Source organism: Mycteria americana, chromosome 17, assembly GCF_035582795.1.
Source record: "Mycteria americana isolate JAX WOST 10 ecotype Jacksonville Zoo and Gardens chromosome 17, USCA_MyAme_1.0, whole genome shotgun sequence".
NCBI lineage: Eukaryota > Metazoa > Chordata > Aves > Ciconiiformes > Ciconiidae > Mycteria > Mycteria americana.
In genome coordinates this window covers 13,240,952-13,257,415 of record NC_134381.1, presented here as the reverse complement: position 1 = coordinate 13,257,415, position 16,464 = coordinate 13,240,952, and the positions used below count along the sequence as shown (strand labels likewise).

The window sequence follows — 16,464 nt, the reverse complement described above, 5'->3', positions numbered from 1 at the left end:
AGGTAGCTTCCCATTTTTATGTACACATTTATTTATACTTTAGTTTAGCCAATAGTCCTAACTCAAATATTGGTCATAATGACATGAATCTTTTCTGGCAACTCGTTCCCACTAGTAAGTTCAGGGAGAAGATGCAAAGGCAGCACACTGTGAAACAGAAAAGCAAACAAAGTGGTATTAAAATACTATAACGTTATCTAAAGTCACACAGAGACTGCAAGGATTACGTTGGTTCTTCTCTAACTGAAAGTCTGTTTTAAAAAAAGGCAAGAATATCTAATATTGTGCCCATTGTTCCATCCCCAGTTGTCATTATACACAACATGAAAGCCAAATATGACCTTGAACAAGCTTTACTTTGTAAATAGCCAAAGTCTAATTTCCACTCATGCCGTGTTACAAGAGATATCCTAAGTTATCAATATCTTTCACTAGCACGCTACCATCTGTAGATAATTAAGACTAGTTCTCAGTGAAGCTGCAATGAATTTAATACCATACAACTGTGAAATGACTGGCCTCACATAAGGATTCCGAGGTTATCAAATGATTAAGTCAACACAACACCTAACCAAATTCCTTTCAGCTTACACACCTCTTTATAGGTACTGCATACTTTGTATTTCCATAATTCTCTCTTTACTGCAACACTTGCAGTTCTGTAAATCCTTTATTTCTCAAAATTAAACAGGACAGCTATTACTCTGTAACAAATCTACATCAGTCTGGTCAGCTTTTCAAAGTGAAACTGTAAAAACTTTCCATAAAAATTACTAAAGATATAATAAAGGCAGCGTCCACTCTTACTGAAGTACCAAAACCAGACAGACATGATCCTACCTTTGGGCATGGCAGACACAAAACGTTTCCTCCACCAGGGCCTGTTTCTGTCAGACTTCTCATCATCACTGTCTTTTCGTTCTTCAATCTGTAGAAGGGCAGAGTCTACATTTGAGCATCTACCATATCAAGTGTAAAGACAAAATTTCTCCTCGACGTCAGGTTATGCTACATTTACTGTAAAAACAGAACTACAGCACAGAGCACAGAAAGCCATAGCAGATTAAGTTAGACACATGGTCTCCTGAGGAGAGCAGCCTATAAATGCAAAACCAAAGATATGAAGAAACTTAGATTTCACTTATTTCTTTTTTAAAGAAAATTACTTTTCAGGATGCTGCAGCATTTGAAATTTAAACACTACAACAAGTCCATTTCTGAAGTCCCAACAAATCAAGTAAAGCTCATCGAGTAAATTTAAGAGAAGCCAGATTCATTTAAGCCACTCTGAACATCTGTAGCTTTAGCTTGTAAAACATTATTGGCCAACATTTAAAAGGTAACAAAAGTGCACTGTAATTCCTTGGCTAAACACACTTAATACCAGCTTTCTGGCATTACATGCATAATTGAAGTAGGCATGCTAGAAAAAAATAAAATTATAAATAGAAGCCTTACCTCTCCCCTAGAGGAGTCTTTACTGGGAGACGAAGATGATGACTGAGACGCAGCCACCAGAACAGCTGCTCCAGTGTTGGTGGTCGGCATAGGAAGCTCCCTCTCCTCATTACCAGGACGTCTGTTCCACCCAGGATCACTCATAGGTCTCCGAACTGATGACACTATATCTGAACTCCTACTGCGGACTAGCCTCTCTGGATAAGAATGCCTCTGCTTGAATGCTTCTAAATCAGTTGGAATTAAAGTGTGAGACCCAAAGTTTGGTAATCGGGCCTCATTACCTCCCATAGCTCCTTCCAAGATCGGTGGATCTGGTGGTGGATGAGAGGGTCTTGCATAGTGTACTTTAGGCCTTACTACAGCTGATACACCTGCAGTCATAAGCATAAAAGAAGCCACACCCATTTCTTTTAAGATTCTTCCAAATTAGCTGGTACTAACGCAGAAGCATTGAAAATGCCTATTTTTTAAAAAAAAGCTTATTCTTTACAACTCACCCTCATTTGATGACAGAGGGTCAAACAGTGCAAGCAAAGAATCTGTCTGAGAAGGAGGAGATGTCAACTGACTGGCTCCTGAAATACAGGGAAAAAAAAAAGTTAGTGCTGTACCATGAACTACCTACAACGTAAGGGACATTGAAATAACAGCCTTCAGTAACAAAAGTTTACAAAACTTATATTGCAAATTTTTTTAAAAGATATTCTTATATGGAAAGTTCTCTATAGTACACTGAAATGATCCAAGAATTGCATCACAAAAAGTGGGGAGACCTTGAGGAGCGGACTGATTCCAAAATGCAAGAGGACAGTCACTGTAATCAAACTGAATTAGGAAAAGGTGATCTTAGATCTAGTACTAAAGCTCTAGTACTATGAAATACTGGAGTCTCTTTGTCAAACAAATACAGTGCTAGCAAATAAGGAAAATGTTAAGCTTAGCCACCAGAACTTTGAAATTGGGAGAATTCATAAAATTTAAGGATTCTACAAATATAATTTGTGATATTTCAGTTATGAGAGATTCTAATTCTCATTTACAGGTAAGTAACTTACCGTGGGCCGTTTCATCCATGTCAGGACTTGTCACAGAATCTTTTCCCCCGAAGTCAGAGCTACATTCGGACCTGAGATCCTCAATCTTATTAGGAATATCCTCAGATGTCGCACTAATACCTTACACATAACAAAAGAAGCATCTGTAATAGTCTTTCAGAGAAAAAGGAAGCAAAATCCTGAAGCTGTTCAAGTGTTTGGTGAACACTGCAATAATCAACTCACAGTAGCACCTAGAGACATTATGAATTTCTATATTCCTAAAATAACATTTTATTTCTGCTCTACATTTGCAACTGTTTTAACATAGCCATGAATACACTTTGACAACAGGCATTAGAAGACACTTCACTCTGTTAAATACTTTGTAGAAAACAAAGAACTGAAGTAGATATATGCTGATTTACTTAAATAAAAAAAGTTGTGATAATAAAACTAAATGCAAGAAAGTTCCAAATCAATACTCCACTGCTAACCATTGCTATGGTAGCACAGAGTATTCTATGCTCTGCTGCCTTTTCTATTTCTTCTGTAAGATGAACAAATAATTACTGCTTTGAAAATTCCAGAATGAGTGCAAAAAGCTATTTTATGAGTGAAATGACGTATAACTAAAGGAAGTGCAGCAAAGCAGATGCTGATCATGTTCTAATAGAGCAGCGTGTTTTCAGAGACAATTAAACACACCTGATACAACGCTGAGGCCTGGTGTACTGGGTCGAGAACTGACCTCCCTTACATCTGTGTCATCAGATGTGCTACCCAGCCCAGAACAGCTTTCCAGTTCTTGTAGTCTTTCCTCCTGTTTTAAGTCTGGGGCCTCTACAAAAGGGAGACAGTGGAGAGTAGAGAGAAAAAGTATCATTATTCAATGCCATGCTCCCTTAATATTCACATACAGAGGGAAGGGGGGGTATGTGTTGATTTAGTATATTAAGTTCTAGGCTAACTCAACCACTTCAGCAAGTTTTCTCCCTATAGAGAAGGCAGGACTCTGCACAGAGAGCAATGCTCTATCTGCATGGGCATTCTAAGAATTTTTTACTGTTTTAAGTATTGTATTTCTTCAAGACAACAGTATACAATCAAATCTTCACTAACCAAAGTAAACTGTGATCCTAGATAGCCCTACTTAACATCACAGGGAAGGAAAGCAAACAGAAGTTTGCTCTGCAATCCCTTCTCTCCCTTTTTGGCTCTTAAGAATTTTTTAAATAACAGTAAGTCTCTCACAATGATTTCCATCTTCTCTCTGCCTAGGAACAGTTTGTCCTTTTAATACTGGAAGTATTCACAAAAACTAAGTTAACCCTAGGACAATAATTTCTCCAAGAAAGAGAGGACAAGGCTGTTGTTTTGCATTGTATGCCTCTGAAAGAGTCTTGATTCATGCTAAAGAAATAAGCAAAACCTGCACAATTCTGACCTGAATCACTTGGTAATACTTCCACGCTCCACGCTTCACTTGTGGTTTCTGATATGGTTGAACCTGTGCAGGGATCAAGCAACACGGATCCTGAACCTGGTAAACACAGCAAGCTGCCTAGCATGTTCTCTGCAGCTGCACCTGCAAAAGTAAAGCCAAAGTGTATAGCTAGATATAGGCTTCCTGAAGACAGCTCTAATAAGAGAGAAAAATAAGAACACATTTTAAGTGTCCTTAATAAAGTAACCATGAAAGACAGTGTTGAAAAGACAGAAATGAGCAACCAAATATAATTGGTCATACGCACAACATCTTCCTACAGAAAAGCTCCGGTTTAATCAATGAAAACACACCTATTTAGAAAGAGAGGAGGAGGGCTCTGCAGCCTCACTATTTTAGAGCAAGCATGAAGCATTTTAACGTACTAGATGTACCACCAAGTTACCTGCTATTTCTTGCAAACGATCTTCATCAATATTTGGGTCGAAGTCACTTCCCAAGACATCTGTACTCCAAGTTTCGCTCACAGTTTCTGATATATCCCTGTCATCAGTCAACCCCATCATATCACGGATTTCAAATTTACGGAGCTTGTCATCAAGATTATCCTGAGTTGTGGCTACGTAAAAATAAAAAGTTCTCATTTTTTTTTAAAAGGCTTCTCCAATTACTTCTGATGAAAATAGGAAAAAAACCCCAAACAAAACAACCCTCTAATTCTGTCAGGTAAGACTGTTTTAAAGTAAGGCCTGTAAAGCACTATTATACTATTCAAGACATGCTGCCTGAAAACAGTTTTTAAGCACATTTGAGACATAAGAAGAAAAATCTTAAACTACATATGGTGACCTATCAACCAAATTGATAGACAAAATTAATAAAATTTAGCACACTATCAAGAAACTGATACAATTCCTGTAAGAACAACTCATCACAGAAAAGCTGAGGCTGGAAGGGACCTCTAGAGATCATTCAAGTCCAAACCCCCTGCTCAAAACAGGGTCAATTACAGCAGGTTGCTCATGGTCATGTCCAGTCATGTTCTGAATATCTCCAAGGCTGGAGACACCACAATCTCTTTCAGCAACCTGTTCCAGCGTTTGACAAATATATATTAAACAGGAAGCTATCCAGATGCTTTAAGACTACTCCAATCCAGATCACCATATTCCCTGAGGGGAAAAACTTGGTATCAAGCAAAACTTTACAAGCAGTTTCCTATAAAGGACTTAAGCCTCAAAATCCCATGCAATTTCCTTTTCCTAACAATGGAATACAAGAAATATTTCTAGGGGAAAAAAAAAACCAAACCCATAAATAAATGCAAGAGTGATTGCACAGGGAAAACTTTTACTTATTTTCTCCTGAACTAGTCAATTTTCCAACCTTTTTCCACAGAACTTTGGCTTTACCATCTACAGCACCTCAGGCACTTGTATTCGAGAATTTGCACCTGCCTTGTTCATGCTCTAACAGCTGCAGAGCTTCAACGCCGTTGCTCCCGGAGGGACCCGCGCCAAGCTCTGACACAGACTCCCCTTCTAAATCCAAAGATGACACAGAGTTGGAGCGATTTGAAGGACCTGTGAAAACAGATTTTACTGTAAATCTAATGTGAATAACAGTTCCTAAATATACAGCATTAACAATCTGGGACACAATTAATTAGAAAGATGAAAACAAATGAAGTAGCAGTTCCAACATAGGACACTGAACTGATGAACTAAATGTACATTTGCTCTACTCTTGCTCCCTATTCTACAGATACTTAACCTGCACTGTGATTTGTATTTCCCATGTTTAGAGTACTATACTAATTATAATACTCTACAAATACGTTACCAAAAACAGCTGGAATCTCACCATTACTGTACTTAACTAAAAAGTCAATAAAGTCTTTGCCATTAATTTGTTTACTTGTCCATGAATTTGTTTTCTTATTTCGAGGAGAGAGAGCGCGAGCAAAAACTAAATTATGGAAGTTACGCAAAATAATGCATGCTGAGTGATCTGCACAAACCTCTTCAATACCACAAATAAACCTGTGCTTTGTTGTGTCTGAGGTTCGTATAAAGGAATGGTCCAGAGTGCAGAAACTATTCTGAGATACGTAATAGCTTATTAAAACATGATGAAAAGTAAGTCTAAGAAGTCTAAGTTTAGAGCTAAGTTAGATTATCTTAATAATTAGTACTGCACTTAAGTTTCAAAAAAATAAAAATGCCTCTGTTTTCTCTTCCTAAATACAGTGAGTTTTTTTTCTTCCTAATTCTCAGACTCAGTTATGCCTTTGCAGGTCAAAATTTAGCTCCAGACTTTTTTCTTTGAATGGCTAAGAGAAACGACAGGCTGTCAGGGAAGATAGCACAGTCTTCAAAATGGCAAAGATGACATGCTGTATTTAACAGAAGTTCCTCTTATAATTAAGAAAAAAAAAAAAGGGACAAAACTTCTTCAAGACTTAAGTAGCCCTTCACCTTCAGATATTCCTTCCAGATTATCACTGCAGAGGGAAAAGCGCAAGGTTTTATCAGGTTTACCATGGAGTTTGTTTTCATCAACGGGGACATCTCCTTGTCCGCCATCTGCAAGCTGCATATTTAAGACCTGGAAAGTGGGGAAAAGAAACAAGATTTCCTTAAAATAATATATTTTTTTGATAATTAAATAGTAAACAAAACATTGCACACATTTTTTGCCTTTTTTTCCCTAGATGCTAATGGCACCGTCAAATTTCTAACATTCCGTTTGAAAAAAGACAGCTATCTCCAAAGTCAGAGCCTGGAGAGAATGTAAGGTAACCAAGATATGAACGTAAGGCAAGCCCTGATAATAATGGAGCCACCAGCTCCCTCATCACCCTAGCAGACTAATATAATATGGAAACTGATCGTCATGAGGTTGCAAAAGGAGATAATCCAAACTATCAGGCAAGGCAGCAAAGATGAAAGCAGAAGCTGTGCTACAGCTGGTGAAAGAAGAGGCTGTAAAACCAGCCTTACCCTAAGCGACATAGTCTGAAGGCATTCATGGCAACATGACCACAGCTCCACCCTCACAAGAAGCTGGGCCTGTGCGTTTCAAGTCTGAGCTGCCAAAAACGTCGGGATCAGTGTTCCAGTTCTGTCATTCACCTGTGCCACTTGATCCAAAGGATAGAGCATACAGAGAGATAATTGAATCAGTTTCTTCAGGCTCAGAAACAATATCCCAAGTTTGCTCTTAAGCATGCTAGATGACAAAGCCTCTTCATAAATGTGCCAGGTTCATTTTTCCTGTGTTAGTATACTGCTTTTCACACTTTGCAGATATACTAAGTGTGTTAGATTCCACACACACACACACAAAGAGAAATTTGAAAGCTACAACCCCCGAGTTCAGTAAAATTAAGTAAGGATTTTAATTCCCAATCAGGATTTATTACCCGAATTTAGTGTCACAACTTCACTGTTCTGCTATTAGAGAACACAGAGGCTGTACTTTTCAAAACATCTGAGATGTGATAGTTTTCGCATACCTCATTTTCTGACATCATTCCTGGAGTAATCTGTGGACCTGTCCCCAAAGAAATCACCAGCACTTCTTCCGGCTGAACTTCGGGGATAGTCTCCTGGGAGGATCCTTCGTGATCTCCGTGCTGATCCATGAGAATATTTGATCTACTTCTGCTACGAGTTGCTAAGAAAATATTGTGAAATATGAACATTAGAAAGCTTTTCCTTGTTTAAGGAGGAAAAAAAGACAATACAATGGAAATACAGAACGGCAATGTTTTGAATTAATAATACACATACTAAATAAACTTACAAAATGAAAAGTCATATTAGACTTTGAGAGATGGAACTAGTGTTTAAATTTGAGTACTGCACTGTGAAAAAGCAAACTTTCAACATAAAAGTTTAGGGAAACAAGGTATACTGTGTCCTGTTCGCCTACACAAATTCAGTGCATTCCAATCACAAAAAGACCCTTAATAAATTAATTGAGAAAATGAAGAAGTTTGTTACTAACAAAAAAAGGCCCAGGTTCCTGTGATTTATAACTCTGTTTAATTAATTTATTTAGAAGTTTTTCTCCTAAAAAGCAGGGAAATCTTATTCTAACAGGTGTCTCAAACCCAGACACGCAATTCAACATCAGGTGGTTTACTTTGATGATTTTGTGACTCTTTATTAGTCTTTTAAAGTAGCCTCATATTCCCACGTTTGGCACTGTGGAAGGAAAAACGCCCACATGGAATTAAGATTTCTAAGTATGGCAGCATGACACCAGTTATTTCTTTATTTGATCCGGGGAAAACAAGGCAAGCGTGCGGAAGCCATAGCCAGATTTTGATTATCACACAAAGGCACACATGGTGCTTTTAAAAACTACATGTACCTACGAAATGAGTTTGATCTAGAAATCAATGAAGAAATCTGAAAAAGCAACTGATTGCCAAAGTAAACCAAAGGCATGCTTAAGTCATGTTTTATAAGTAAAAGTTTCACAGAAAAGAATGGAAAGAGGGCATTACCCACCAAAAGGGGTTACTAGAGTTATATGAGCTGAAAGATTGGTAGCAGAAGTATCCCAGGCAGTAATGGCTGCCAATTGCTGTCCTGGATTTCGAAAGCATTAAAATGAAACAAAAGAAATCAAAACTTTGAGCAAAAACTATTTTATACCATAAAATAAATGCTGTTGTGCCACTACTTTATAGGCATAAGACCAGAACCATTCAGAAGTAGAGTTGCAACAACATGGGATAGGTTTGTTTTGAGGTTGGTTTTGTCAGGTTTTTTTGCCACTTGTCAGGCTCTACATATTTTCATCCTGTTACACACTAACACCAAATCTCTCAAACAAACAAAAATATCCCATGTGGTCATATTCATGGAAATATACACTAAAGAAGAGTACCACACTTCCTATTTTAAGAGAAAATATTATTGAAATGGAAAAGTTCCAGATCCAGAAATCCTACTCAAAAAGAGGACAAAACCCCAACAAACATAAAATTGCATTACAATATACTAACAATTGGAATCAGATCGGGCAAATAATGGAGAAAGAAGAAAGCTTCTCTTCTCAGCACATACTCTAGAAGTTCTCCTCTTGCTTTTTCATCCTCCTCCACATTTGCTCTCTTCTGAGACACAAAAATTTTAAACTTATTCTATCCCACTACTCAAATGTCATTGCTTCCATCTTACCACTTTTCTAAGCAATCTTCCCTCCTAGATCTGCTTCCCATCTTCAAACTTTCCCTTTAATATCATTGCACTAGAACGACTACCAACCACTCCAGCATTTTTCTCAAGTTCAATCCAGGGTGATGAAGCTCACCATCCTCGCATCAGAAAGTAAGGAAGTTGCCTGGCTTTCTATGCAAAAGAAAATTCTTCACCATCTACACAGAAAAAGTAGGAGCTGAAGGTGTAGTCGAAGAGTAACCCCAAGAGATGACTGAAAAAATGGCACAGAAAATGTATCAAGGTATCGGAAATGGTGCAAGAAGTCTGCTTGCTCTCCTTACCTATTGGTAATCGATTTTTTTTGTTAGCTGGAGTAGTTGCAGGAGAAAGTTGTGGGGTATTATATGGAGTCATTTCAAGGCTGCTGCTTTTCCCTGGTTTGTTCTGGGGTAAGTTTGCCAGCAAGTTTTCCAAAGCCATCCGATCTTCCTTGAGTTGATCGCTTGACATTACGTTCCGCATAAAGCCAACCTAAAAATTTAGAATTAGTGTTGGTAGGAATTGCAGCGTAAATTATCAGCCTTGTTCATCCCATCTGTAAACACATAGGGACAAGTTTATACTACTTCTTTTTAAGAACTTCAGATATTACCAGAGTAGTTAGCTGGCTGTATGTCATGTAAACCACTGTTCTACTCAACCCCTCCAGAAGGTTAACAGAAGACATTGGAGGAGTTTCAACTGCACGCCCATCAATAACTACATCCAGGAAGGCAGCCACACAGCTCTGCAAAGAGAAGAAATAGTTTTTAAATGAGAGACCATTTACTAGAGTTTGGAAAGAACATAAGTTATGACAAGAGTTAAGTAGTTTACATAACGATATAAGTTTTGCTTCCTACTTTTAAAATCTTAGTATAAAATACCACATATCATTAAAATCACTGAAGAGCAAGCAAGGAAAGCATGCAGTTAGTTTTAGCATTTCCTTCATTCTTTTTCTGCATTCAAAAGTGTTACTTACTTAAGTGTCTTATAATTTTTTTTAAAAATTAAACTGGTTTATGGAAATTAAACTGCCCCTTCCTGAAGAATCTGCTGAGCATAGACTAAAAGTGAAACAAGGAAGCAACACACACTATCACTTTCTAATCTGATTGAACGTTACTTGTATAATAAATGTGTAACTTGGCATGATGAATGTGTAACAATTATAATTAGCAAAAACCTGGAAGTTACACAAGCAAATCAACAGTTTTTTAAACATATGACAATACATCAAAGATCATTAGCTTCACTGTTCCTCTGATGAAGTTAATTTGGTATTGCTATGGATGATTCATACTAACAAAGGAAAAACTGAACAAAAAAAGCAAAACGACACAAAAAAGGAACAGAAGTTACTTGCACTAACAAATTACTTGGTGTTAAACCAGATTTCATAAAAAAGTTGTCTTCAGATCAAAGTGTTTCCTTTAGGTTCAGTAGAAAAACCACAGACAGTAATTCAGCTTTTCAGCTTAAAAGGTAACTTGCTTTTATTTCTTTTTTGTATTTTCTTTTAAGAAGTATTACGTCAGATTAGAAGCAAGAATCCCTGACCCTTAATTCTAGTACTCAAGATTTTGTTCCCAGCCTCGTGCAGGATTTAATCTGCTTTTCAGTACATGTAACTTGGAAGTTAACCGCTTAGTAAGTCCTTTGCAATGACTGAAAAAAGAGACTTCAGAAGGATGAAGTATACACATGAGTCTTAGCTTTTTTTAGTTGGGATTCTTACTTTGTCAAATTTAGCAAGGTTGCTCTTCATACGTGGATCTCCCTCTTCAGAACCTGTCATTGCCAATTGCTGCAGAAGTCTCCCAACCTGAAATGAAAAAGAAGTATAAATAACAGGCACTTCAAAACAACATCATGATGGACCCGATTATAAAAAATAGCAAAGAAAATTCCACCATTCTAAATGTTTTTTCCATTTAATACTCCAGGAAATACTTCTGATTGAGTGGACAGAGTCTTGTGCTTGCTTTCAGGGCAGAAAAAAATGCAAAAAGCTTTAGAAAAAAGCAGTCATTGCATTTAACAAGAAAATCTGTGCACACAGTATGCTATGAGCATCCATACTTCCCCCCTTCCCAGGAACAAAGCACGTTTTGTTTTTACAACACGTCAGAACTGAGAGTTGAATCTAGGTCATCTTAAACCTAGAGATTTTAAAAGGCTGTATATTTTTTACTAAGAATATGCGGGGGGGGGGGGGGGGGGGGAGAGGGCTAACCCTTGTTTCAGAGCATATATTCCTTATTAATCTCCAATTGCAAAACAACTCTCCATTTTAAAGAGTCGCCAACTGCAAGCTCTGCTACAACATGCAAGCAGTGACACAAGGAGAGGATTGCTAATGTATTTTAGAAAAACACTGGCAAGGCCAAGTGAGTAAAACTCACTAGAATGATTACACTGTGAGAATCACTCGCTGTCCAGTTTATAGACAACATTAAAAAGTAGGTTTTGTTGTGTGGGCAATATCCTCAGTCAGACAAGTGTTGCTTAATACCCTCAGACTACATCTCTATGTACTATCATTAAATTGCCCAAGTATTTGCACAAAGACAAAAATTTGTCATGAGGGCTGGGGAATACTCTAAGGTCTAATAAAACAGTAGATAGCTACCCAGCAGAAACAGTGGTCATTACTGCCACACAAGAAGTTTTTTTCAGCAGAATATTTTCATTATTTCGTGCAATACCTGCCATAGCATTTAACATTAGCAAGAACAGCACAACATCCATTTACACACATTCCAGAATTCATCTTATAGCCACTTCTACACTTTAGCTTCCATTCCTTATAATAGCATTTATCAAGTACATTTGCAACTCTTCTAAGAGATAAAGGAACACATGCTATCAATTTTTCAAGTCAGTATTTTAAGCACACAGATAAACTTTAAAGCACACCTTTTCAGCAATGATAACACAAATATTTTGTTAGCATTCTTCTTACAGGTAGGAGGGACAGTACTTTTACCTTTACTGTAGTAACACCAGTTCTAGTGGAAAAAAAAAAGGCCAAGAACATTTCTCATACTTTTTTTTTTTTTTAGACTACTTTAAAGTTAATCATACCTGCATCAGATTAAATCTTGCCACCTCATTTATAGGAGCATCAGAAATTATCCCATACTGTTCTGGGTTAACAATTGCAGGACAGATGAAACACGCTAGAAGAAGATCTGTGCACATTGCTCTGACCTCCCCAACCTCCAGCCTGTCTACACACGAGAGCGTTTTGTACATTTGTGACACAATCCATCTCAAGCTGTGAGGAAAACAGTAAGTATTTTGTTTGAGATAGCCAATGAATTTGTTCACCAAGGTCACCAGCTTGGCCTCATTGGAGTCAACCATCTCTTGGACTCTTTGCTTGAACTTCTCTGTGCCTTTCTCTCCAAATAACTTTTCCTGTTGTACTGGGGAGAATCTCTCAATTAACTTGTTTGGATCAGTTTCCAGGTGGTCTTCGTCTTCAACCAGAAGCTGCATGATTGGCTCATGTAAAGTTGCAGTAAGAAAAAGTTTTGCAGAAAAGAGTCCTTCAGAGAAGAGTTTGAATAAGATGCTGAATGCACAGGTGCCTCGTCTCAACAGCCGCCTAGGGTTGTCGCTTTCCTTGAGTTCAAATTCAATCAAGTAACGGAGGACCTGTAGGAGGTAGCTCTCATCCTCCTGCATGATGCAATTGCCATAAATGGAGGTAAAGACTGTGTGAATGACACTCTGAGTGTTGTCCTGGTTGAGCTTCTCTCCAGCAACCAGACAGGATGCAATAAGCCTAGGGTTCTCTCTCAATCTGTTTAGGAATTCTCCATAAGCAGCCTCCTGAAATCCCAACTGCTTATATCCATCCACAAACTGCGTGTCCTCCAAGACTTTAGCATGCTGGCAACATTCAGCAGGAGAAGCTTCAGCACTTTAAAGAAAAACATTGAAACAGTTTAAGTAACTCTTAGGCAAACAAACATCATAAAAGATGCCACACGGTCAATCTCAGATTGAGTCAGATTCCCTAGCTGAGATTTGTTTTAAAGCCTTACTATTTTTATGATTAGTACAGCAAAGGACTCCAGAGACTAAGTGTGAAAACTCTGATGGATTTGCTGCAATTCACAGAAGTTTAGGAGCTTGTTCTCCCCAGGACCACCCCCACCCCCCAAGTCACCTTGTTATGATCAGTCTGTCCAAGTTAATCCTTTGCTGCTTGGAAATCCATGCTGTGCGGTACAGCTTTTCAGCTGTCTTCAATACATCTGCGTTGAGCCTTTGAATAAGTTGCTTTTCTGAGTTTACATACAGTCGTTCCTGCTTGAGGTGATGAGCCAGCGTGTGTATATCCAGCTTCACCATCTTGGGCAGCAAGCGGGTTACACAGTACTCACTGAAAGAAAGAAAATGAAACAGGTGAATTCCAACAGTTAGGGAAAAAGTGCTGTCAGCCCCTACGAAGTGATAAGCAGGTCATAAGCTTACACTTAGCAGTAAATACTGCTGTGCCCCTTCCACCATGTTAGCATATGAATATGTTCTCTCAAACCCACAGCCCACCACTTAATGACTGAGACACTCTTTCTTAACGCAAGGTTTCCTAATTGCCAATTTCATTAACCCCTTGTTATGTCAGCACATCAGGGACACTTGCATAGTAGTGAATGATATTTTCAACTCACGCTCATGCACTGAAACAGTAATACAGTACAGCACTACAAAACTCCTGCACCACACCTCCAATACATGAGGTAAGGAACTGGCCATTACTTGGAGACATGTGGCCATTACCACAGTTGAGGTGATGCAAGCTCAGGGAAATGAAGAGGAGTCCCATTCCGACTCACTGTCTGGTGAACAGGCAAAAAGATTTCTGCGCTTACTACTTTGTCCTAAAGCATGCCCACGTAACACAGCACTATCCAAGCACTTGGGTGTGGTTATCTCTGGCCTGTCGAAAAAAATGCCCTCTCTCATCTATGCATAAGAAGCACCAAGCTCCCAATATTGGTCTTTTCTGCTAAAAACTTTTAGATAAAAATAATATTACTAATTAAAAAAAAAAAATATCAAGGAGTATCAATACCCAGATAAGGCAGAAGTTGGAAATAAGTCTGGAGACTCTGCTCAACAGTAGAATTCATTCAGAAAAAAATTCCTCAAATATTTCAATTCAGAAGAATATTTCTTTGAGCCACGATCCAAAAAATGTTGTTTTAAAGAGAGAAAAACTGAAACAATAGGCTTGAAATGTGTGGGCTTTCATAGCACATCAGGGACAAAAATCTACACAAACTACTGTTATGTCTCAATGTAACATCAGCTCTAACTTCATAATTAGAAAACATCTTACATAGAGGTTAAGTTAGATAAACAGAGTACCATACCATTCAAAACAAGTTCAAGGAGCTAATCCATCTAAAAATTAACTCTATGGAAGAAAAAAATATCAGTTGCATTAATGCTGAAGGGGTAGAATCATGCACATCAGATTATGTTTCCATGGAATTAATGATTAACTGCTTTATGTCTTCTTCCTCACCAGAACTAACAGCCATACTAGCTAATTTGGGAAGAAAAAGTGTTTGATCCAGATATAATCTGTAACAGCTATCCGTCAGATATATCAGTAATGCATATATGTCAGAGCTGTCAAGGGATCTGGTGATGAACCCTTCAAAGCCGATGCTACAGTTAAATGAAAAACTTACTTCCCACAACCTGCAGTGACTCTAGGGGAGCCTTGCTTCACAAGACCATTTAGTCCATGCTTGAGAAACTGCAAATAACGTACCATGTGCTGGCCTAACGTTCTCCCCTTTTAGCGTTTTAAAGATCTGTGGTTCACTGCTCAGCATAGCAGGAGATGATCCTCTCTGAAGAATACAGATTAGCTCCCTAATTAGGCACAGGTTTTACATTTGTTGTGGTTTTTTTCAGCGTGTGGAGAAAGCCTGATAACCAGGTGCACAGACAACCATCACTGCACTTTGCGTGTGTAATTAAGTTCTTCCATCTATAGTTTTAACCTCACAACCAAAACCCTAGCAGAGACAAAAAGAGATGCTGTCACAAGCCTTTATGCATAAAAAATTGCAATCTTATTACACCTGATGGTTTAAAAGTCATTGCTAGCAAATACAGATACCTATGTATATAAAGCTCTCTCTCTCAAAAAAAAAAAAAACAACACAAAAACCACAAAAAACCCAAACAAAAAAAATCAGCAACCCTAACCAGTGGTTACAGCTCATGCATCCAAAGACGAGATTAAGCAAGGAACTTCAAGGACACAATAATGTAGATGTTTTTAACAAGGACAGTCTCAGATAAATGATTAGAAAAAGAAACACTGACATTACTGCCAAAGTTCTTTGAGAAACAAGTAACAACTTCTTGCAAGAAATTTATTTTTAGTCCCAGAATTTTAGGGCTCACAAAAAAAAAAAAAAAGTGTTAAACTTGATACTGCCTGAAAACACAGTAGCAACTAGTTATTAGGCTATGAGCTATTGATACTGGCCAGGAAAAATAAGTTCCATCCATGAAAATATACACATGAGATCTGCAGAACTACCTTCTGCCTTTTCAGATGCTTTCCGCTGTAAGGCTGTAGTTAAGAGTTGCTCATAGTTTATTAAACCTTAACAGTTTTAGTTGACGTTTTCCATTTTAAGGTGCCCACCCACAGGCTCCACCCTTCTGGAAAGAAAGTTAGTCCAAGTGGTTCTCCTGCTTGACAGCAAGTTTTGGGAAGCAATAGGGGACCCACGTGAGGTACCCCCTACGAACAGCCTGTTGACTTCGCCTGCATTCCTATGCCTCTGCCTTGCCAGATTTCAAAACAAGCTTCTATTTTTGTGTCACTCGTTATGAACACATTTAACAGTAGACAAGCCGATTAAACAGCTTCTGAGGTGTCTCATATACTTACAAGTAAAGTTATTTCTCTCACTGTTTCACTCAGTGTCTTTTTTCTTTTTTTTTTTCTTTTACTAGAGAAGAAGTTTTCAGCATTAAGGATGGGCTAAGCACTCTGACAGCCTTCAGCCTCTGAGGAAAGACTGTTCTTTTCTCCCCTGGCCCACAGGTGGGAGCAAACTCCAAAAGCCCAGTCAGCAAGAGAGACAAAGGTGGCCTGAAAACAATATACTTTTCCTGGTGAGTTATGATTATCAAAATAGCAGTTAAATTGCTGGTAACCTTTTCTGGAGCTATGGACAATCAAAAATAAAAATCAGTTAATACTCAAAAAGCAAATAACACTCCCACACAGTGCAGAGTCCTAATACACATGCAT

The 16,464-nt window shown here is 38.1% G+C and overlaps 1 protein-coding gene across 5 annotated transcripts in view; it reads right to left on the bottom strand.

Annotated features, from left to right (window-relative positions):
• GAPVD1 (GTPase activating protein and VPS9 domains 1) overlaps positions 1–16,464 on the bottom strand; it is a 32,110-nt gene that overhangs the window by 11,625 nt on the left and 4,021 nt on the right. For 4 of the 5 annotated variants that reach the window (XM_075519826.1, XM_075519827.1, XM_075519823.1 and 1 more), the window contains 15 exons: positions 13,342–13,557; positions 12,249–13,092; positions 10,900–10,986; positions 9,772–9,906; positions 9,461–9,650; positions 7,460–7,620; positions 6,420–6,549; positions 5,400–5,525; positions 4,388–4,561; positions 3,943–4,083; positions 3,204–3,338; positions 2,517–2,636; positions 1,959–2,036; positions 1,459–1,832; positions 841–928 (listed from right to left, as the gene is read on the bottom strand). In XM_075519826.1, the coding sequence (XP_075375941.1) occupies positions 841–928; positions 1,459–1,832; positions 1,959–2,036; positions 2,517–2,636; positions 3,204–3,338; positions 3,943–4,083; positions 4,388–4,561; positions 5,400–5,525; positions 6,420–6,549; positions 7,460–7,620; positions 9,461–9,650; positions 9,772–9,906; positions 10,900–10,986; positions 12,249–13,092; positions 13,342–13,526 (2,968 nt within the window). In that variant the 5' untranslated portion in view covers positions 13,527–13,557. The remainder of the gene's footprint in view (positions 1–840; positions 929–1,458; positions 1,833–1,958; positions 2,037–2,516; positions 2,637–3,203; positions 3,339–3,942; positions 4,084–4,387; positions 4,562–5,399; positions 5,526–6,419; positions 6,550–7,459; positions 7,621–9,460; positions 9,651–9,771; positions 9,907–10,899; positions 10,987–12,248; positions 13,093–13,341; positions 13,558–16,464) is intronic. The other variant, XM_075519824.1, reaches the window with a different exon arrangement.